This window comes from Bubalus bubalis, chromosome 8 (assembly GCF_019923935.1).
Source record: "Bubalus bubalis isolate 160015118507 breed Murrah chromosome 8, NDDB_SH_1, whole genome shotgun sequence".
NCBI lineage: Eukaryota > Metazoa > Chordata > Mammalia > Artiodactyla > Bovidae > Bubalus > Bubalus bubalis.
The window spans coordinates 46,092,565-46,114,747 of NC_059164.1; the positions used below are offsets into that span (position 1 = coordinate 46,092,565).

At 41.8% G+C, this 22,183-nt stretch overlaps 1 protein-coding gene and 2 pseudogenes across 10 annotated transcripts in view; all 3 read right to left on the reverse strand.

The window, feature by feature from the left end:
• Positions 1 to 2,164, reverse strand: part of LOC102406215 — a 71,720-nt pseudogene extending 69,556 nt beyond the window's left edge.
• The window catches only part of LOC123466107, a 146,631-nt pseudogene extending 142,031 nt beyond the window's left edge, over positions 1 to 4,600 (reverse strand).
• SRPK2 (SRSF protein kinase 2) overlaps positions 1 to 10,380 on the reverse strand; it is a 254,237-nt gene extending 243,857 nt beyond the window's left edge. For 2 of the 10 annotated variants that reach the window (XM_025292017.3, XM_025292024.3), the window contains exons 1-2: positions 5,163 to 5,307; positions 4,552 to 4,606 (exon numbers count right to left, since the gene is read on the reverse strand). In XM_025292017.3, the coding sequence (XP_025147802.1) occupies positions 4,552 to 4,606; positions 5,163 to 5,289 (182 nt within the window). In that variant the 5' untranslated portion in view covers positions 5,290 to 5,307. Of the gene's footprint in view, positions 1 to 4,551; positions 4,607 to 4,694; positions 4,854 to 5,162; positions 5,309 to 10,147 lie in introns of those variants that run through there. The other 8 variants (XM_025292013.3, XM_025292016.3, XM_025292015.3 and 5 more) reach the window with 8 other exon arrangements.
• Positions 10,381 to 22,183: the final 11,803 nt, after the last annotated feature.

Here is a 22,183-nt window from a genome sequence, read left to right on the forward strand (position 1 = left end):
CAGTCATACAGTGAAATGCTACTCAGCAAGAGCAAGAGAAAGAAGTTACCAATACACCCGCAACAAAGATGAGACAAAAGGGCACTATGCTGTCTGAGAAAAGTGAATCTCAAAAGGTTACATACTCAGATTTCCTGGTGGTCCAGTGATTAAGACTCTATGTTTCCAATGCAAGGACACAGGTTCAATCCCTGGTTAGCAAACTAAGATCCCATATGCCCCACAGTGCAGCCAAAATACATGCTGCTGCTGCTAAGTCGCTTCAGTCGTGTCCGACCCTCTGCGACCCCACAGATGGCAGCCCACCAGGCTCCCCCGTCCCTGGGATTCTCCAGGCAAGAACACTGAGGTGGGTTGCCATTTCCTTCTCCAATGCATGAAAGTGAAAAGTGAAAGGGAAGTCGCTCAGTCATGTCCGACTCTTCACGACCCCATGGACTGCAGCCCACCAGGCTGCTCCGTCCATGGGATTTTCCAGGCAAGAGTACTGGAGTGGGGTGCCATTGCCTTCTCCATTAACTTAAAAAATAGTAATAATTTTTAAAGTTGTAGATTATATGATTCCATTTATACAATTTTCTCAAAGTAGCAAAATTACAGTGATGAACAGATCAGTGCCTATGGGGGGTTAGGGCTAAAGAGAGAGTGCGATTACTAAAAAGTACAAGAGAAGTTACATTGTGATGATAAAACAGTTCTGCATTCTAATCGTGGTGATGATTTCACCAGTGATAACACTTGATAAAACTGTACACATACACAGTGCATGTAAAAACCAGCAAAACCTTACCTGAGTTAATGATGCTGTGTCCAAGTCAATTTTCTGGTTTTGACAATGTTCTAGGTTATAGACTATATTACCACTGGGGAAAGATGGACAAAGCGAAGACTGGGAACTCTGTACTGTTTTTGCAACTTCCTGCAAATCATACTATTTCAAAATAAAAAGTTTTAATTTAAAAAAAGGTGTTAAAAAAATTTTAGCCAAAAAAGTTTAAAACACAAATGTTCAACCAAAACACAGTATAACAACACAAAAAAATGCTACTTGGCAATATAAAGGAATGAAACACCAATACATGCTATAACATAGATGAACCTTAGAAATATTATGCTAAGAGAAAGCAAGCAGACAGAAGATCATATGTTGATGATTCTATTTATATGAAACATCCAAAATAGCTAAGCTTATAAAAACAGAAAACAAATTAGTGACTGCTGTGGGCAAGGGAGAATGGGAAGCAACAACTACAGGGTTTCTTTTTTGAGGTGATATAAATGTTCTGGAATTAGATAACAGTTGCACAACTTTGTAAATATATTTTTAAAAAACAAATTATATACTTGAAAAACTAAATTTTTAAAAAATAGAATTTTATGGTATGTGAATTATGTTTCAAGAAAAAGTTGCACATGAGGAAAAAAATTCTTTTACTCTTTAAATTAAAAAACTGTATACAGTTGCTCAGGCCCCAAAGCTAAAATCTATCACAAGACATGTGTTTTAGCCAATTCTTAAGGTTTGATTTGTGCTTGAATGACACTGTAGCTCTTCCCTGCTGCCTGTTACTCACAAAGCAGCACAATTAATAATCAGCAAACTACAATCAGTGACAATCTGACAAGCTAACAATCTCAGTTGAAATATCTTAATCTCATTTCTCACAACTACAAATACTAGCATTCTAAAAAAGGAGCCTACAGGAAGTGGTTCAAGCCATAAAAACTCACAGAACTGAACTGAATTAAAATGAATGAAGTGGCACTTGTACATACAAGCAGATAATGATAGAAGTAGATCATATTGCATCAAGCCAGGGCTATATAGTCATAAAATTCAAGTGTGCCAGTCACTATACTAATACAGTTTAAAATTAGATCTATACCCCCTCTCCCACTCTGGAAAACAAAGTAAAAACCAAAAACACTGGGCATCTAGAGACCCGAATTTTGGTTCAAACTAAGCTAATTGTGTGACCTTACTCTCTATCAGAGCCGTCTGTAAAATGAGGAAAACCTCTGAGGCTACCAGTCTCCTGGAAGTCCCTCCACCATCACTTCTCCCCCTACACCACTTCAAGTCAAGCAAGGCACCAGAGTTCTCCCCTATTACCATGGAAGGCAAGCTCTCAGTGTGTAGTTCTTCCCGCCACTCATAATCCATTCTCCACATTAACAGCCAGTATACTTTTTAATAGGAATCAGATACTGCCACTCCTATCTGTGTGCCTATCAAGGGCCTACAAGGCCAGGCCCTACCCATTTCGACTCCTCCCAAATCACCATCCTCTCCAGTAGCACTCTAGCCACTCAGACCTTTGGGTTCCTCCAACATTCCTAGCCCATTCCTCCCCAGGGCCTTTGCCATACTCCCATCTTCTCTTTATTCTAAATTCTGTTCAAATGCCACCTCCTCAGAGAACTGAGTGTCAGCTCTGGTCTCTGTCTGCCTAGACTGAACTGAATAGCTGGACATGTTGCTTACTCATGCTATGCCTCTGCTTCATCTATAAAGTGGTGATAACTACAGTGTCTGCCTCACAGGATAACCACCAGGGATAGATACATGAAAATAGAGCCGCAAATTGACTGGCACAGTTTTCAAATGTTATCTATCACTGTACTTAATGCACCCCATCTTCACTTTCTATCTTCACAGCATTATCCGGAATCATCTTGTCATCGGTTCTGAAGCCCCCGGAGAGAGAAAGCTTCATAAACTTTGCTTTTCTTGCTCAAAGCTCCACCAATGTATTCTAGGAAAGTGGTACAAATACTTGTTGAATATATGAATAAAGCAATGATATCAAGGATTCCTTTAAAATAATACTGCCATGATTCAAAGAATTAAGTTAAAAATGACACTGCCTCAATCAAACAGATCTATATATACGTATAACCATCTACACACCCTCACACAAAGAGCCATCCCCACAACTAAGGGCATGCTTTTTTCCAACTCTTTTTAACTTTTCTGAACAAAATGGCTATGTAGGAAGAAACGCTTAAATTTGAAAGTCGTGACCAAAACTCAAGAGCCAAAACACTACAGTTCTCCTTACTTATGGGCTAAATTTCCATCATTTACCAAAGGAAACCTCAAATATAAGATTGATGGATAGCGTTAATTTTTAAAGTACCTAAATCTACCAAATATCCACTGCGATTTAAAATCTTAAGAATTCAATTTTTACCCATCAATTTAAGCCCTTAATAAATGTTTCCCTCATTCTAGTAGTAGGCTTGAGGGCGGGGTGCTTGTTTTTAAGAAAGGTTTTATTATATAGATAAACATTTTGTGACATCCTGAACATACGTTCAAGTAAATATCATGATACATCACATTAGTAATGACTTACGCAGCTTTCATAGACGCCACCAAAGGTTATGAAATTCGCTAGGCAGGCACTAAAGTGTATGAGAAGGGGTAAAGTCTAAGACGCTGCAGGCTAGTGCCCCAAAGAAAACAAACCAACGAGAAATGCTTTGTGATTTTATTTAAAGATGATCACGGACTATCCCTATAATACCAAATAAACCCTAGAGTATTTCTTGCTCAAATGGAAGAGCGAAGCCACAAATCTAGGAGGAGGAGTAAAGATTCTGAACGCTAGTAGATTCTTCAAAATTAGGGGGGTAAAGGAGACGCGGCGGCGCTCTGCGGTCTCGGAGCAGCTCTCCAGGAAAGGCTTCCCGGGCGCCGGCCGCTCCCACTCCGGTCCGCGGCCAAGCTGGAGGTGGCTGGCGGCTGGCACGTTTGAAATATCACCACCCTATTCATCTCCTCCCGGCACAATGAGGGGCTGGGCAGCCGCGCCGGGGACCGCCTGCGCACACGCCCACCCGCCCCGCGCAGCCCAAGACCCGGGCGCAGCCGCGGCTCAGCGAAGTCACGCTCGGCCCGGGCAGAAAGTTTCGGGGGGGAAAAAAAATCCAAGCACCGAAACGCACAGGTCTCGGAGCTGAATTCGCGCCAGGAACACGCCCGAGGCAAACCACTTGACAACCAGCTCGGGTTTTCAGCAAAAAGGCAGAGAGGCGGGGGCCGAGGAGGAAGAGGAGCAACATGCATATACATACATACACACACTCACACATACACACACTCGGCTCCTCTTCCTCTAGCGTCCCGGCGCCCAGGTGGGAGCAATGCCGCAGCCTCACGCCCGGACGCGGCGCCGGACGCCAGCGCCCCTTCCTGGAAGGCTCGCGACCCCCCGGCCAACTAGGAGAGCAAGGGGAGGGTGCGCACGCCCCACGCCTCCTCGCCCATCCGCCCCTGACGGCCGCGGCGACAGGAGGCCGGAGAGGCCTGGGGTCCGGGGATGCTCCGCCGGCCGGCCGCGGGCTTGCGTGCGCCCCTCCCCCGCCCTCCCGCCCCTCCCCCCGGGCCGCCCGCGGGGCGCGCAGGAGGCGAGCGCCGGCGTCCCGGGGGATCAGCCCGCCCGCCCGCCGGCTCCAGGAATCCGGGCAACTTTCCCCTGCTCGGTCGCAGGCAACCCCCGACAGGGCGGGGACGGGCGTCTGGGGACTAGCGCTATGTGGACTCACTTTTTCGGATGTTTCTCCCTTTTCGGCCTCCGCTTTCGGGCCTGAATGGCCAGCACTGAGGAAAGAAGACACACATTAACGGTCGGGCAGGCCGGCCTGTGGGGCCACGTGGCGGAGAGGAGGGGACGCCGTGGTCCACTCACCTTTCCGGGAACTCATCCCGACGCGGCGCCAGAGGGGCGGGGGGCTTCGCGGCGGCGGCGGCGGCGGCGGCAGCGACGCGGGAGCCAAGCCGAGCTGCAGCCTTCACTCGCTCCGCCGGCCGGGAGGAGGCGGGAACCGCGCCTGCGCCGCCGCCGCCGCTCCCGCGGGGGGCCCAGAAAAACCCGGCCCGGCCGGCCCCGCCCCCGCCCCCGCCCCCACTCGCCCGGTGGGGTCGAGACCCCCGTGCCGGTCTCGCCCGCGCGCCCCGCACCCACGCGGCCGGTCCACCTGTGCGGAAGTGACCCTACACACACGACCACCGCCACTCCCTCCCACGCCTCCCCCGCCCCAGCCCGCCGCCCGGGCCTCAGTCTTCTGCGCCCCCGCGGCTGGCCCAGGCCTCCTGCCTCTCCCCGGCACCCGGCCCGCGCGACCCTCCCCCTCCAACCACAGCCTCCCATACCCACCCCGGCCGGTCGCGCCACACGTCTCTCCATGCGCTCTTCCCTGGCCGGCGCCTCCTCGAGTCTCACACCACCTTTCCTCACGCGGCCTCTTCTCCCCCTTTGCTCCTCTACATCCTTGCATCCCCATGAGCGCCACTTCCTCCTCTCCGGCGGGTGTGGAAAGGGCACAGGACCAAGAGCTGAGAAACCTGGGTCTTTCACTAGCTGTGTGACCTTGGAAAAGTCATTTTATTTCTCATCTTTACCTACCCCACAGGATTGCTTGAGTGTAAAGAAGGAGAAGATGCAAACAGTAGGATTAAGTAGGATTAAGCTTTTGCACAGGAATTAGAAGTCCAGTTCAATAAATGCCAAGTGTATAACAATTTTAACACAAGCCACCAATGAGTTATTCCTTACTAAGAGGAAATTGACTCCTGAAGAGGTTAAAGAGTTTACCCAACAATGATTCAAACTTAGGCCTAGCTGACTCTAATCAACTTGATTGGGAACAAAATGTTTTTGAAAGATACTCATCCTGATCATTTACTCTGTCAACTGTATTCTTAACTCATCAGAGGAGCTAGTTGTATTTTAAATATCCTTAAACCAACCTGAACAGCGCTGCTTGAACTTAAAGAGCTTTTTACAATACTTTCTTGATTTTTTATTTTAAAAAATATCAAAAGTGCAGAAAAGTTGAGAAAAATATATCATGAACATCCATATTAACCCATATTCATCAATTTTGAACATTTCCCCAGATTTGCTTTCCCTGTGTGTGTGGAGGGGGTGTGTTGTTTATGATAAATCGTTTGAGTTTTTTGTAGATTTTGTTACTCTTTCCCCCTAGATATTTCCATGAGTATCTGCTAAGAATAAAGATACTCTCCGACGTAATCATAATTCCATTATCACTGCAAGAAAATTTAGTTATCATTATAAGTAACATACAGCACCCATATTCAAATCTCCAAAATGTCCTTTTTAGTGGACCTTTTTCTCAATCTGGAATACAATCAAAGATCATGCATTACATTTAATTGCCATGCCTTTTTAAGCTCCTGTAGTCTAGAAAAATCCCTAGTTTTGTTTTTTGCTTTTATAACATTCACTTTTTTGGAGAATTCTACTGTTTGCAGAATGTTGTTCAGTTTGTATTCATCTGCTCCCTATTAGATTCAAGTTAAATAATTTTGTCATCTACACTAAATAGATGATATTAAGTTCATTTTGGGGAGCCTGGTGGGTTCCGTCTATGGGGTCGCACAGAGTTGGACATGACTGGAGCCACTTAGCAGCAGCAGTATACTTCATCAAGAGAGATACAATGTCTATACTATTATTGGTGATGTTACATTGTAATCTTTACCCCATGGTAAAGATACATTTTTTTTCCTTTGTATTTAAAAAGTAGTCTATGTGAAAAATGAGCAAGAGACTTAGACATTTCTCCAAAGAAGATTAACAAATGGCTAACAGGTACATGAAAAGATGATATATCAACATAAAATGATGTACAGCATCATTAGACAGATGCAAGGCAAAACCAAAATGAGATAGCACTTCACATCTACAAGCATGATTATAATTTTTTTGTAATGATAAACAAGTGTTAGTGAGGATAAAGAGATGTTGGAATACTCATACATTAGTGGTGGGAATGTAAAATGGTGCAATCACTGTGGAAAATTGTTTCCCAATTCCTCAAAAGCCTAAATATACAATTATCAGCAGTTCCACTCCTAGTTGTATATCCAAAAGAATTGAAAACAGGCATTCAAATCCTTGCACACAAATGTTCAGAGCATCACTAATCATAGTGACCAAAAGATTAGAAACAACCCAAATATCCACCAGTATATGAATGGATAAACAAATTGTGGTACTGACAGACAATGAAATATTTTTCAGCCAAAGGAATGAAGTACTGGTAGATGCTACAATGTGGATGAACCTCAAAAACATTTACGCCAAGTTAAAGAAACCAGACTCAAAAGGCCATCTAGTGTTCTGTTCCATTTATATGAAACATTCAGAATAAGCCAATCCATAGAAAGGAGATTGGTGATGGTCCATGACTGGGGGGAGGGGAAATAAGGAGCAACTGCTCAATGGATAAGGGGTTCTATTTGTAGTGATGAAAATGTTTTGGAGTTAGGGAAACGTGATGGTGGAAAAACACTGCAAATGTACTAAATGCCACTGAATTGTTCTCTGTAAAATGATTAACATGTTTGGTGAATTTCATCTCATTAAAAAAAAAAAAAAAACTGGGGTAATACTTGGACTGTGTGAGTACCTTTTTCCAAGAATCCTTCACTCCATGGCCTAGCATCTATCCAAGATGTTTGCCTGAATCAATTACTACTATAATGGCTGGAGAATAATGATATTATAATCCTGTCCTTCCATCTATGGAATTAGGTGACATGCTTATGTAAGGAAGAGCTTTCACTTCGCCTGCTACCCCTTTGTTTTCTGTTTATTTTTGTCTTAATTTTTGTTTCTTGTCTTTGGTATCAGTATTGACAGTAATTACTGTCTCTTTGATTTTTGCTTCTTGAATTGTCCCATATTTGACCAGGAAAGATGCTTTCAAATTTCAGTGTCTTTGGATATGTTCCAGTCAGTTTCTGAGCACCTCTTTACTTTCTGGCACAAAATGTTCCAGGAAACCTTGTGCTATCCCTAACTGGGTCTTCAGAACCAGTCTTTTCTCCAGTTTTGGTTCCTAAAGAAATCTGAGTTTGAAACCACTTTATTATTTTTAACAGCTTTATTAAGAAATAATTCACATATCATATATTCACCCACTTAAAGTACAAAATTCAATGTTTTTTAATATATTCACATGACTGCACAACCACCACAATGATTTTAAAGCATTTTTGTCACCCCTGTAAGAATCTTCATAGCTGTTAGCAGTCACTCCCCATTCCCCACAACCTCCCTTTGCCCCAAGCTCTCAGATCAGATTAGATCAGTCGCTCAGTCGTGTCCGACTCTTTGCGACCCCATGAATCGCAGCACGCCAGGCCTCCCTGTCCATCACCAACTCCCGGAGTTCACTGAGACTCATGTCCATCGCGTCAGTGATGCCAAGCTCTAACCAACCTCTAACTAATCACCTTTCTGTCTCTAAAGACTTGCCTATTCTGAACAGATCATATAAATGCAATTCTACCATATGTGGCCTTGTGACTGGCTTCTTTCTCAGCTTAATGTTCAAACAAATCTGCGGCTTAACTTTGCATAACCTTGGGTATGTTATTTAATCACAACATCTGGAAAACAGTAATACTATCAATACCAATCTTCCCAGATCAATATGAAAATCAAATAATCAATAGATGGCAATTATCAGGAACATTATTTAGGAGACACATACCCAATCTGCTGGATCTTTTACACTCATTCAACAAATACTTATCAAACACCTATTATATAATAGACATTATTCTAGATATGACATTGACAGCATAGAAAACACACAAAAATCCTGCCTTCATAAAGCTTACATTCTACAGCCAAAAGATAGAAAGTAAACCCAATAAATATGAAAAATATATACTCTGTTTACCAGATGGTAATAGCATCTAGGACAAGAAAAAACAGTAACCTGTTGGGATGGTGTTTAGGAAAGATGTCACTGAGGAGGTGTGTGTGTGTGTGTGTTAGTCACTCAGTCATGTCCAACTCTTTGCAACCCTATGGACTGTAGCTCTCCAGGCTCCTCTGTCCATGGGATTCTCCAGGCAAGAAAACTGGAGTGGGCTGTCATTCCCTTCTCCAGGGGAATCTTCCTGACCCAGGCATCGAACCCAGGTCTCCTGCACTACAGGCAGATTCTTTACTGCTGAGCCACCAGGGAAGTCCCCACTGAGAAGGTAACACTTATTTAAAGATTTAAAGGTGATTTTGCCAATCTTTTTATTTCTATAAATTAGAAGAGAACTACATTTGCCACCAAGAATATTTATGAGTTTATTGAATTAAAATACACCAACCTAATCATTAGTGAACAACTTTACACATACTATATTAGATGCTTAAAGAATGACAAATTATGAACCTCTGTCAATTTGGAAATTAAAAATTTCTTTGAGATGCATGAAAATTTAGAATGACATTTGAAGGAAATAAAAAAAGAAAGTAATAAAGTAGGAGTTTAATTTTTTTCTACCATCATTTCTACATAAATCAAATTAATTATGTGAATATTATAATTAAAAGGGAAAGTATTAAAACTAAATGTAGGTTTCTATACCAGTCCAAAATAAATGAAAAGGGTAGTACATATGCATTCTCCCCCATCTAGCACAATAGAATTCAATATGAACACATCATATTAATTTTTATCAAACATAGAAAAAAAACAATGCTATAAATCCAACTTCAGTATTTCCAGGGAGAGTTACTGAATCATGATATATCTTAGAAGGTATATTGGGTATGTCATAGAATTGTAAATAGACTTGAGAGATCAAGTAATTCATCTTGGGGCCTTTAGTGGATGAGAACCTAGCCTCCTTCTAAAAATTCCCCAAAACTTTTCAATTTTTAGGAAAGTTTCTTTATATTTAATCTACAGCTTCTATTATGAAGGTTAAGCCTATCTCTTGTTATTTCATTACAGCATATTTCTCCGTGGTACTAGCACCATAACAACAGAAATTAGTGTACAGAATAGAGCCAAACTGTCAAAGTTCAAATTCTAGTTCTGCCAGTAGCTGGGTAACCTTGGACAAGTTTCTTAGTTTCTTTGTTGCCTCAGTTTCCTGATCTGCAAATGCAGAGAGTAATATTACCTACCTTATACATTTGTTGTGAGGATTAAATGAGTCATTTCACATAAAATGCTTAGAGAAGGATCCAAGTGTCTCCCCACAAAATTAACTATTTACATGTATATGCACATTAAGATGTGTATTACTTATGTACTGCTGCATACCATACCTCTCCCAAATTTAGCAACTTAAAACAACAAGAATTTATCATCTCACGATTTCTGTGGTCCAGGAACTTGGGAGCAGTCAGGAACTTGAGAGCAGTCTAGCTGGAAAACGATGTCATCTGGGGCTGCAGTCATCTGGAGGCTTGAGGAAGGCTGAGAGATCTGTCACCAAGATGGTTCACTCACATGGCTGTCAGCAGGAGGCCTCAGGTCCTTGCTGGCTATTTTGGAGAGGCCTTACTCCCCCCACCTGGATCTTTCCATGGGGCTGCTGGAGTGTCTGCCTTCCCCCAGAGGCAGTGGCCCCAGAGACAGCAAGGAAGAGACTGCAATGCCTTTTATGACCTATCCTCAGAAGTCACAATCCTCCATTTCTACAACATTCTATCTATTGAAAACAAATAAAGCACAGGCTTAGAGGAGGGAAATGAAGCCACTTCTTGTAGGGAGGATTATTGGAGAGTGTGTGTATGTATTTATAAACCACCACAAGGGGTCATTCCTTCTTTCCTTTGGTGTCTCTGATTTGCAACTGAGAATCCTTGCAGACCTCTCATTCATATTGTCTAAAAAGTAGAAATGAAAGGGAACTTTCAGTCCAACATTCAGACTAAAGTAAAAGCAATGTAGACTAGAAAGATTGTCTAGGGAAAAACATCAATAGTAATAAACTTACTATGAATAATATGCCTTCTGTATGTCACTCTTACATAAACCAGCTAAAAAATGACTCCTGAAGATTTGTGCAGGGCTGTGGTAGGATGGATTTAGAATAATGGCTACTATGTCCACACATATCTAAATAGATTAAATGGCCTGGCCATAACAAACTATATTGAACTTACCCAAAGCCCGGGCTCCATTTCTTTCAAGCTTTTAGACATGGATAAAGCCATGACAGAATATTCATTTCTCAAATACTTGAACTCTCTGCATATAAGAATTGGGCTTTCCATTTTACTGTAACTGGTTCAGAAATCCAATATAAAATCCAATATAAAAATAAACTGAATATAATTTTGCTCACAGTTAAACACAAATTCTGTTCAAGCATAATTCATAATCAGCTCTTCAAAATGTATATTTGTCACCTTCAAGTAGGTTTAGGCATTCTATCTGGAGACAAAATATACTTTTACCTTTAAAAAGCAGCTTTATAATCCTCATTATTATAGTGTTTAGTTGAACTTGCTTTTTAAACTTTTTATCATTACATAATGTACATATGAAATATTAATAAATCACAAGAGTACAATAAAGTGAACACGCGTATGTTTAAAAATATTGATCAATACCAGGAGCTTGAAAGCCCCCACTGTCCCTCCTTAGTCACTGCTCCCACCAAGGTTACCTCTATTCTACCTTCTAACACTGCTGATTAACACTATCTGGTTTTTAGTTTTATAGGAAATGGAATCATACGCTAGGTACTCTCTGGCATCTGGCCTCTTTTGCTCGATATTATATTGTGAGACTGAGTCATGCGTTGTGTTCAGTAATCTTTTCAATGTTGTATATTCTTCCATTTTATAAATACACCACTTTTTTTTTTTAATCTACTGGTGCTATTGATTAAATTACTGTTGCAAACCCAAACTCACCCTTCCATTCTCAGCTTTGTAATGAGGGCGCTGTGAGGAGAAATGCTATCATTTCTCCTTTGCCAGCGGATTCCCATTTGTTCTGCCAGTTGGGGGCGCTAGAGGGTGAGACTGGAAGGCTGGAGAACCGAGAAGGGACTTGCTCCTTCCGGTTTGCTGGCTGTTCCTGACACCCTTGGCACAGTCTTTATAGCAGCAGTCGCTTCCAGTCTAAAGTTTTGTGGTGCTCTCAAACCAGCTTCATTGTCTCCCCTTAAAAGGACAGTCAGTGCCAGGCCATAGTTCTTCCTCAGACATCTGGGTCCCAGCTCCCTTCTCTAAGCTTCTGAAGTCTAATACCCTATCTCTGCACTCTGTTCCCCAGCCCTTGGGGTAGACCCTGACTCCTGCATTATTACTGTGTTACCTGTCTCCCCTTTACACTTTGGTTCTCTAATATCTCTTCAACCAGACAATAACTTATTTTGTTGTTGTTGTTATTAAGCCAATCTGCAATACAAAACGGAGAAGGCAATGGCACCCCACTCCAGTACTCTTGCCTGGAAAATCCCGTGGACGGAGGAGCCTGGTGGGCTGCAGTCCATGGGGTCGCGAAGAGTCGAACACGACAGAGCGACTAAACTTTCACTTTCGACTTTCATGCACTGGAGAAGGAAATGGCAACCCACTCCAGTGTTCTTGCCTGGAGAATCCCAGGGACAGAGGAGCCTAGTGGGCTGCCGTCCATGGGGTTGCACAGAGTCGGACACGACTGAAGCAACTTAGCAGCAGCAGCAGCAGCAATACAAAAGTAAATACTTCCTGCCTTCTCTCTAATGGACACATGATTCTACCAGCAATGGATGATTGGCTATTATGCTGTGCCCTGCTGTGCCCATTCTTGTACCTGTCTTTTGGTGAAATGTGTATATACATGAAATGGAATTGCTAAGTCACAGGGTAGATGTGTGTTCACTTTTGGCAGGTACTGCCAGAATGTTTTCTGAAGTTGTTGTACCAATAATTGCATTGATTCTAAGATAGTCTCAGAATCTCACACCTAATCCTCAGAACTTTTAAAATTTAGAAGTCAATAAATTCCACATCATTCTAATTTAATCTTAGCTTCAGAAGTTTTATGTTGCAGTGCTAAAGAAAATGAGATTCTATTGCTTGACGACATAGTTTGTATCCTTCATATCAGTGCCTGCCACATAGTAGATGACGTTGAACAGATAATGAGAGGAAGCTTAAATCTGTTTTCCTATACAGGTGGACTAATGTGACACAGCAATGTAAACTGAGGCCAGTCCCATCTAAGGGATGTTCAGTCACCCCAGCACATACTCCACTGGGCAGCTGTAGATAAACAGGCCTCCGTTTCCCCAGGTTGCTTCCTTTGCCCTGCAAGACCCGCTCTTCTCCTCACAGTCAGCTTAAATGACTTGACACAGGAACAGATGCAGCACCAGAGTGGTGGGGGCTGCTTATGGGCAGCCTCACACCTGCACATCAACTCTATCAATCAAACCCTCTCTCAAGAACCTTTGGTGGTGATCTCAAACTGAATTAAATCCCTTTGACGATGCACGATACTGGATGCTTGGGGCTGGTGCACTGGGATGACCCAGAGGGATGGAATGGGGAGGGAGGAGGGAGGAGGGTTCAGGATGGGGAACACATGTATACCTGTGGCGGATTCATTTTGATATTTGGCAAAACAAATACAGTTATGTAAAGTTTAAAAATAAAATAAAATTAAAAAAAAATAAAGGACATACACATAAAAAAAAAAAAAAAATCCCTTTGAGATTTATTCTTAGAGTGACTCAGACTTCAGGATGCCCAAACATCTGGGATGTCTTAAGAATCACCTACGCAAACCCCACACAACCACCTATACAAACAACCTGCTTCTGCACACCCTGCCTGAAACTTTCACAAGTTGAACTCTCCAGAACCAATGGGTTTCTAGCACCTGCTGGAACTCAGGGTTCGAGCAGACCCTGGAGAAAAAGCAGCTGCTTGCTAGAAGATATTAACATAGGAAGCTGACCACCATCAGTACTCTTAAAACCACTCAACAAAAATTAGGGTGGGGGAAAGAGGAGGGAAGGCAACACATACTCTTGTTTATAAAAGATATCCATGCTTTCTCTGACCACACAGTTTCCAGTTGTGCAAGTTTGTTTCTGTATGATACAGGATTGTTAAGGTGACATCACTCTGATGTTATAAATAATATAACCTGATTAACAAAGTGGTGAGGAAGCAGATATACCTAATTATGAATTACAGACAATTATATCTCTTATTCTCTGGGGTATGTAAGGCATGTTCTTCTGACTCATCACGGGCAGTGATTTATAGCAAAAGGATGTCTCTTCTCATACACTTTTTGTCACCTGAGAGGAAGTTGTCATCATGCAAGGTGATATAAGTACCTTCTGTTTCCAACTCCTCAGACATTTCTTTAGTTCTCATTCTTTCTCTCTCCTTTCCCCTCCTGTCTAATGCTATATTTATCATCACCTAACATCTAAATAATCTGGTCATCACAAGTTGGGTGTTGCCTCAGCTATCTATGGCTACAAAACCACCCAAAATCAGCAGCTTAAAACAATGATTTATTATTACTGGGTGGTTCTTCATCTGATCTTATCTTGGTTATTCATGCCACTGCATCCAGCTGGTAGGTCAGCAAAAGCTGGAGGCCCAAGGTGACTCCATCTATATATCTGGGGCCTTGAAGGGACTAGAAGACTCAGACCTCTTTCTGTCCCCAGGTTATCTTTCTTCATTATCTTAATTATTCTATCTGAGCTTCTTTACATGGCAAGTCCCAGGAGAGTTACGGCATAAGCTGTGTAGACTCCAGAACTCACATGACATTGTTTTGACAATATTCTATTGGTTTAGGCAATTTCTATGGCCAGATTCAAGATTGCTATGGCCAAATCAAGATTGCTAGAAGAAATATCAATAACCTCAGACATACAGATGATACCACCCTTATGGCAGAAACCAAAAAGGACCTAAAGACCCTCTTTATGAAAGTGAAAAAGGAGAGTGAAAAACTGGCTTAAAACTCAACATTCAAAACACTAAGATCATGGCATCTGGTCCCATCACTTCATGGCAAATAGACAGGAAACAATGCAAACAGTGACAGACTTGATTTTCTTAGGCTCCAAAATCACAGCAGATGGTGACTGTAGCCATGAAATTAAAAAACACTTGCTCCTTGGAAGAAAAGCTATGACCAACCTAGACAGCATATTAAAAAGCAGAGACATTACTTTGCCAACAAAGGTCCATCTAGTCAAAGCTATGGTTTTTCCAGTAGTCATGTATGGATGTGAGAGTTGGACCATAAAGAAAGCTGAGCGCCAAAGAATTGATGCTTTTGAACTGTGGTATTGGAGAAGACTCTTGGGAGTCCCTTGGAATGCAAGGAGATCAAACCAGTAAATCTTAAAGGAAATCAGTCCTGAATATTCATTGGAAGGACTGATGCTGAAGCTGAAGCTCCAATACTTTGGCCACCTGATGTGAAGAAGTGACTCACTGGAAAAGACCCTGATTCTGGGAAAGACTGAAGCCAGGAGAAGGGGATGACAGGATGAGATGGCTGGATGGCATCACTGACACGATGGACATGAGTCTGAGCAAGCTCCAGGAGTTGATGATGGACAGGGAAGCCTGGTGTGCTGCAGTCCATGGGGTCACAAAGAGTTGACACAACTGAGAGACTGAACTTATGGCCAGATTAATTGTGAAAGGCAGCCACATTAGGGCACGAATTCAGAATTCAGAGAGGCAAGATTAATTAAGGTCATTTTACAACAATCTACCATAGATGCGTATCTGTATCATCCCACTGGACTTCCTTTGAAGCATGTTTTTTTGCCAGTGCACCTAAGCCTCTGTAAGGTCAGTCAAACAATTTTTTTTGAGCAGCCACAAGGAACAAAGTAATAGGCTAGGAATATATATTATCAATTTCTGGCTAAAAGAATGGCTTCAAATCTTTTTTTTTTTTTTGGTTGCACTGGGTCTTCATTGTTGCACATGGGCTTTCTCTGGTTGCAGCGAGCAGGGGCTACTTGTCGTTGTAGTTCACTGGCTTCTCGTTGTGGTGGTTTCCCTTGTGGGGCACAGGCTCTAGGTGCACAGGCTTCAGTAGTTACGGTGCACAGGCTTCGTTGCCATGCAGCATGTGGAATCTCCCCAGACGAGGAATCAAACCAGTGTTCCCTGCATTAGCAGGCAGATTCCTATCCACTGTATCACCAGCGAAGTACTCAAGTCTACTATAAAAATAAGTTTTTTAAAAACCCATACTGTGAAATAGGTAAAGCTGTATATCCTGGTGGTACTGATATAATAAGAAATACATTTGGTCTTTGATTCCTGTCCCTGGCACAGAGCTTCTAAAACCTTTGAGATTTCCTGAGTAACAGGAGTGCTTTTTTTTATTCATAATAAGCCCCTTTATATATGCCTGGCTAACCTAGGTTAGGGTCCCTAGATTGTCTCAGGATGAGGCCAGACATCAAAGAACAAATGATAAGAAAGCTGGAAATTTCAGCCCTACCTCTCACCTCCAGGGAGGGGAGGAGAACCGTTCTATAAAACTCTCGAAGGAGATTTGAGCTTCCAGGCTGTGAAGGTGCTGGGAGATGAAAAGCCCACAGAGGACACAGAAACTGCACCCCACCACCCAATTCCTAGTCCTATGCATGTCTTCTATTTAGGTGTTCTTGGGTCATATCCTTTATAACAAATCCATAAAATGCCTTCCTGGGTTCTATGAACTGTTTCAGCAAATTATCAAATCTGAGGAGGGGGTTATAGGAAGCCATAGTTTACAGCTAGTCCAGTCGGATGCATGGGCAGTCTCTCCAGGATATGCGACTAGTGCCTGAAGCTGGGAGGGGAGCAGTCTCGTGGGACTGAGCTCTTGAACTTTGGGATCTGCATTGACTCTGGGTAGCTGGTATTAAAACTGAATTGAAATGATGATTATTTCAGTTGTTGTCTGGAGAATCAGAGAACAGGTTGTTGGCTTTGGAAAACACCCTGGAGTCCCCATTTTGCAGTAGGAAGGAGTGCTAGGGAACACACACACTCTTTTTAGTCAACATATACTTCTTTTTCTACATTGGTTGCTCCTCTAAAAAAAAAATTTTTTTTTCATGAATCACAAGAGACTGCCCCTGCCCTCTTTGTATGTGTGAAAGAACTAGAGAACATTAAACCTAAGGCCAAAGAGAGAAATTGGAGAGTAAGAGTTCTCATAGCCACATCAAACTCTCCAGCTGTAGCAAAACTGTCTGGAGGGAATCAAAGCTGTTACAACCCAGTCCAAAGTTCCAAGGAGAAAATTGAGTTGACAGACACATATTTATGTACATGCACGTACAGCACCACTAGAAATGAGGCATCTAATCTGTCTGAAAACAAATAAACTGAATATCACGAAAGCAAACGTATCTGCTTATAGTTCCTGGCAAGCATTAAAATCAATCTAGAGAAGATAGTGATGCTGGAAGTGTCCGGAAAATGAATTATGCTGAGACACTAAAAACAAACAAATAAAAAATGCTTACTATGAATATTTTCAGTAGGATAAAGTCTACGAATAGACCTAAGTCTTTTACAAGCACAGATCGGTAGCTGTATTATATAATGGCAATCTGCAGATATAGAGCATCGTCCTGCCATGTAATACTCTAAAGCAGTTTGGGAGCCCCTCCCCGGTCCCGTGCAGCACCCTGGACAGAGGAGAAGGTGGTTCTTTCGGCCTCAGCAGCCTTCTGGGGCCCTGGTTTAGGATTCTACCTTAGAGCCTCCGAGGTCTATGAACCCACTCCCCAGCATCTTCACCTAGGAGTGCAGATGTCTTCTAAACAGTTTTTTCCTTATATTGTGCTGCTTGACTATATAAAACTGTGGTTTCAAAAAACATATAATCCAGGGAAGAAAGGTAAAAATATTTCACACTTAAGGTACAAAATTACTATTAATATAGTCTCTCAGTGGTTAACTAGTCTCCTAATAACCAGCCTTCCTCACTACAAATAGTCTATGCTACTAACACTTATAGCTACTAACAACATAGCCAGACTTTCCCCCCGTTTCAGACTTCTCATTGCTAATCACAGCCTTCTAGAAACTTGTTTCTTGCTTCATATAGACATAACAGAAGAAAAAGTTTACTTTTTTTGGCCTTCCCATGCAGCTTGTGGGATCTTAGTTCCCTGACCAGGGACTGAACCTAGGCACTTGGCAGTGAAAGCACAGAGTCCTAACCACTAGACCACCAGGACAGTCCCAAAATTTACTTGTTCTGCTTTTTCTTGGGTCACTCTTACACGTCTCTCCTCATCTGCAATATACCCCAGATCCAAACCAGCTCCCTCCAGTAGCAGACATCATTGCTCAACTGGAAACCATTTTCTTTTTCCTCCATGCTCTCAGGGCTCTAGCTTTTGTTTCTGTATCCATCATCCCTCCATGATTTGAGAATATTTAAACTGATCTAAGCTAGTAGTTCTCAAACTTTTTGATTTCAGGATTTCTTGACACTCTTAAAGATGGTTAAGAACCCCAAAGAAATCTTGTGTTATATTCTGCCCCATCATTTTAGAAGTTAAAACCAGAAAAATATTTATGTATCAATTGACTTTAAGTAACAATACACCCACTATATGGTCATTTAAATAACATGTTAAATGAAAAAGTAACTATTTTTCAAAATAAAATATTTAGTTAGAAGAATGGCACTATTTTACATTTATGCAAATCTCTCTGTCTGACTTAATAGAAGAGAGATTTTCACACCTGTATGTGCATTCAATCCATTGCCATCCTAAGTCACAGAGCCTCTGGAGGACTCCTTTGCACATTCCTAAGAAATATGAGAATGAAAAGAAAAATACGAGAAATGAAAATAGTTTGGACTACCTAAAGAGGGCTTCCCAGACTGCATGTTAGGAATCACTGATCTAAACCAATCATGGTGGTCCTTTAGGGGTGAACACGTGACCAAGATCTCCTCAATGAGGCATGTGACCCAGTTCTCAATGAAATATGAATAAACTCTTCTAGAGGGCTTTTGGGAATGGCTTTTTTGCCCTTAAAAAGACAGAGAGAGACAGATGTTTATCAATCAGTGGCTCGTTTAAGAATAGAAACTACTCTAAATATATCAAACAAAAACAGATTTCATACAGGGAATAAGGTGCTTAGACAGTCACTGCAAGGGGTGGGAGAGCAGACTAAGAGGCTGCCACTGGACTTTAGCTCAACGTCACATCACTGTAGCTGCAATTCAAAGAAAAGAAAGCTGTTATCAAGCGCCTCACACTCACAGAACTGGCAATTAGACTTGGGAATTCACAGTAAACTCTGCCTCAGTCATTTCAGCCACAAGAAATGGCTTCCTTCTCATTCCTATCTTTTACCTCTCTCTACTTCATCTAGTTGGCAGGACCTGATTTTCCAGAATTCTATCCTCAAGGAATATGGAAAATACAGCTTATAGCTTTCTAGACTCTCCAAAGAGAAAAGAAGTAAAATGGATATTGAGAGAACCAGTCCAAGGATCTGCCACAAAAGGCAAAACAAGAATAAATCCTTTTCTGGGTTTTCCTTTGTGGTCCAGTGGTTAGGAACCCACCTTGCAATGCAGGGGACATGGGTTCGATCCCTGGTCAGGGAACTAAGATCCTGCAAGCTGTGAGGCAACAAAGCCTATGAGTCGTAACTTCTGAAGCCCCACTTGCTCTGAACCTCATATGATGCAGCTAGAGAGTCCATGCGCCGCAACAAATATCCTGCATGCTACATCTAGGACCTGATGCAGCCGAATAAATAATTCATTAATTTTAAAAAAGGGAATAATCCTTTTCTTTCTGCAGGATGCAACCACTAGGGGAATTAAGAGGGAGTTCATGAAAAGAGAACATACGAAGGATGGCAGGGGAAAGTGGGGAAGGATACTGGGCCTTTGACAACATGATTGAGCTACTGAATTAACAAACCTTGAAACTGCTTATCTCTAGGTTTGTCACTATATGAGATAACAAATCTCATTATTAAAACCATTTTGAGTTTTCGCCCAACCTTTCCTTTTTTTCCTATTTAGTCTTCTTCTGTCTTCAAGGGCTTGCCTTTATGTTCTCATATGCATGAAATAAACAACCTGCCTTTTCCCTTTTCAATCTCAGCTACAATCCTCCTAAAATATAGTTTCTCTGAAGAACCAAACTTATTTTATTTTTAGAGATATGAGGTAGTTACTTAAATGGTTAAGAGTTTGGTGGTTTACTGAAGGCTTCTAGTTCAAATATCCTTCTGCCATTGCACAGAGATTTCACCATTAGAAAATAATTTCTTTGAGGCTTTTAATCTCAATAAGTCATTTTTAATTTCCAGGTGAAATTATATAATGTCTGGATTTGCTAAGAAATTCCCCAGTGGTACAGATGAAGAGTGGGTAGGGATATAGGTGAAACAAAACTGGCTATGAGTGGATAAGATTACTGAAGCTAGGTAATGGGTACACAGGAGTAAAACAAAAATTTTCTTTTGTATATGTTTGAAATTCCTCATATTATCACCTTAAAAAAACTACCTTGAAAATTACACACCCTTGAGACTTCCCTGGTGGTCCAGTGGTTAAGACTCCACACTTCCAGTGCAGGGGATGTGGGTTAGATCCTTGGTCAGTGAACTCAAGAACCTACATGCCACAAAGCACAGCCCCCCCCCAAAAAAAAAATTACAAATACTTTACTTGAGGGTTGTATACTAAGAAATTATCAGCCATTAACATTTAAAGAGGCATTAGATGTTCAAACTACTGTCCACTGCAACACCTAGGCTAGAGGCCATGGGATATGAGCTTCGCTGGAAGGAAAAGAGGAGGAAGAAGGAGGCGGGGTGCCACATGGGGGTGCTAAGACCATATCCAACTTGTCACACTGATGTGCTCTCTTGGCCCACACAGTGTGTGATGAAGCATGGTTAAAATGATTTTGCTATCTACATCCAAATATTGAAAGATTTTGTGAAAAGGAGTTCAGACTTTCATCTTCTGCTAAAAGCATAAGCTCTGTCCACACTGGAAACTCACTCCACAAGCAGTACCTATTCTCTCTTTGCCAGCATCCTCAACAAGGCCGCCTCACACAAGGGCATTCAGTACAGACAGGAGTGCCAGGCTGCTCTGGGCTGGGATCCTGGCTCCACTACTTTCTGTGCTGCTACACAAGAAATTTAGTTTTTCTGTGCCACAGCTCCTCCTTCTTGTATGAAATGGGGATTATAATGGTATTTATGTCAATGGGTTACTGAGAAAATTAAAGGAGTCAAAATATGTCAGGTGCTTAGAATAAGTCTGTTAGTCATAAAATGAAAAGACTTTCATTTTTACTAAAAATATCGTCTTTCGTTTCATCCTGGTGCTTAAGTTTTAGCTTGGTACTTGGTTTTTATCATTATCAAAGCCAAAAGGGTATCCCATGAAGGTCTAAAATACAGTAAACACATATGGAAAAGTTTATCAAATAATGATAATGGATAGAAGTCTGTCATTAGTTTTTGCCCACATATTAGTGTTACCTTCAATTTGTGATTTCTCAGATTTTTCAGTCTCAGGACCGTTTCCTACTCTTAAAAATTGTAAACACTGAGCTTTTTTTTTTAATGTGTGGCTAAGGCATTCCAACCAGTCAATCCTAAAGGAGATCAACCCTGAATAGTCATTGGAAGGACTGATGTTGAAGCTTGAAGCTCCAACACTTTGGCCACCTGATGTGAAGAGTTGACTCACTGAAAAATACCCTGATGCTGGGAAAGATTGAAGACAAAAGAAGAGGGCAGCAGAGGATGAGATGGTTAGACAGCATCACTGACTCAATGGACATGAATTTGAGCGAACTCCAGGAGATAGTGAAGGACAGGGAAGCCTAGCATGCTGCAGCCAATGGAGTTGAAAAGAGTCGGACATGACTTGGTGACTTAACAACAACAACAACAACAATATATCTACTAATATTCATCATACTGGAAATCAAAACAGCAAATTTTAAGTGCAAGAATCCACAAGTACACATTCTATTTGCACCAGAGAGCTGATGTCATCACAAGTCACAAAGCCTCTTGAAAACTCCACTATAAACTCAGGAAAGATGGAGAGTGGAGAAAGGCACATGCTTCCTTAGTGCTATGTATCTGGGACTTACAGATCTTCTGTGGGTGTCCAGACCACATGTTGAGCATCACTAGCCTAGGGGAGTCTTTTTAAAGCCAAGGTTGATTTTGTAAGGGTTGCTTTCATTCAACGAAATAATAAAACCTACAAATCTTGAAGCTAGGCTTATGTAATCTGCAATTAGCCCAACAGTCTAAAGTTTGATAGCACCACTCTCAATACCTCCATGTCAAGGAACTCTTTCTCTCCTCAGAACAGCATATTTGACACTGAGCGACTGAGG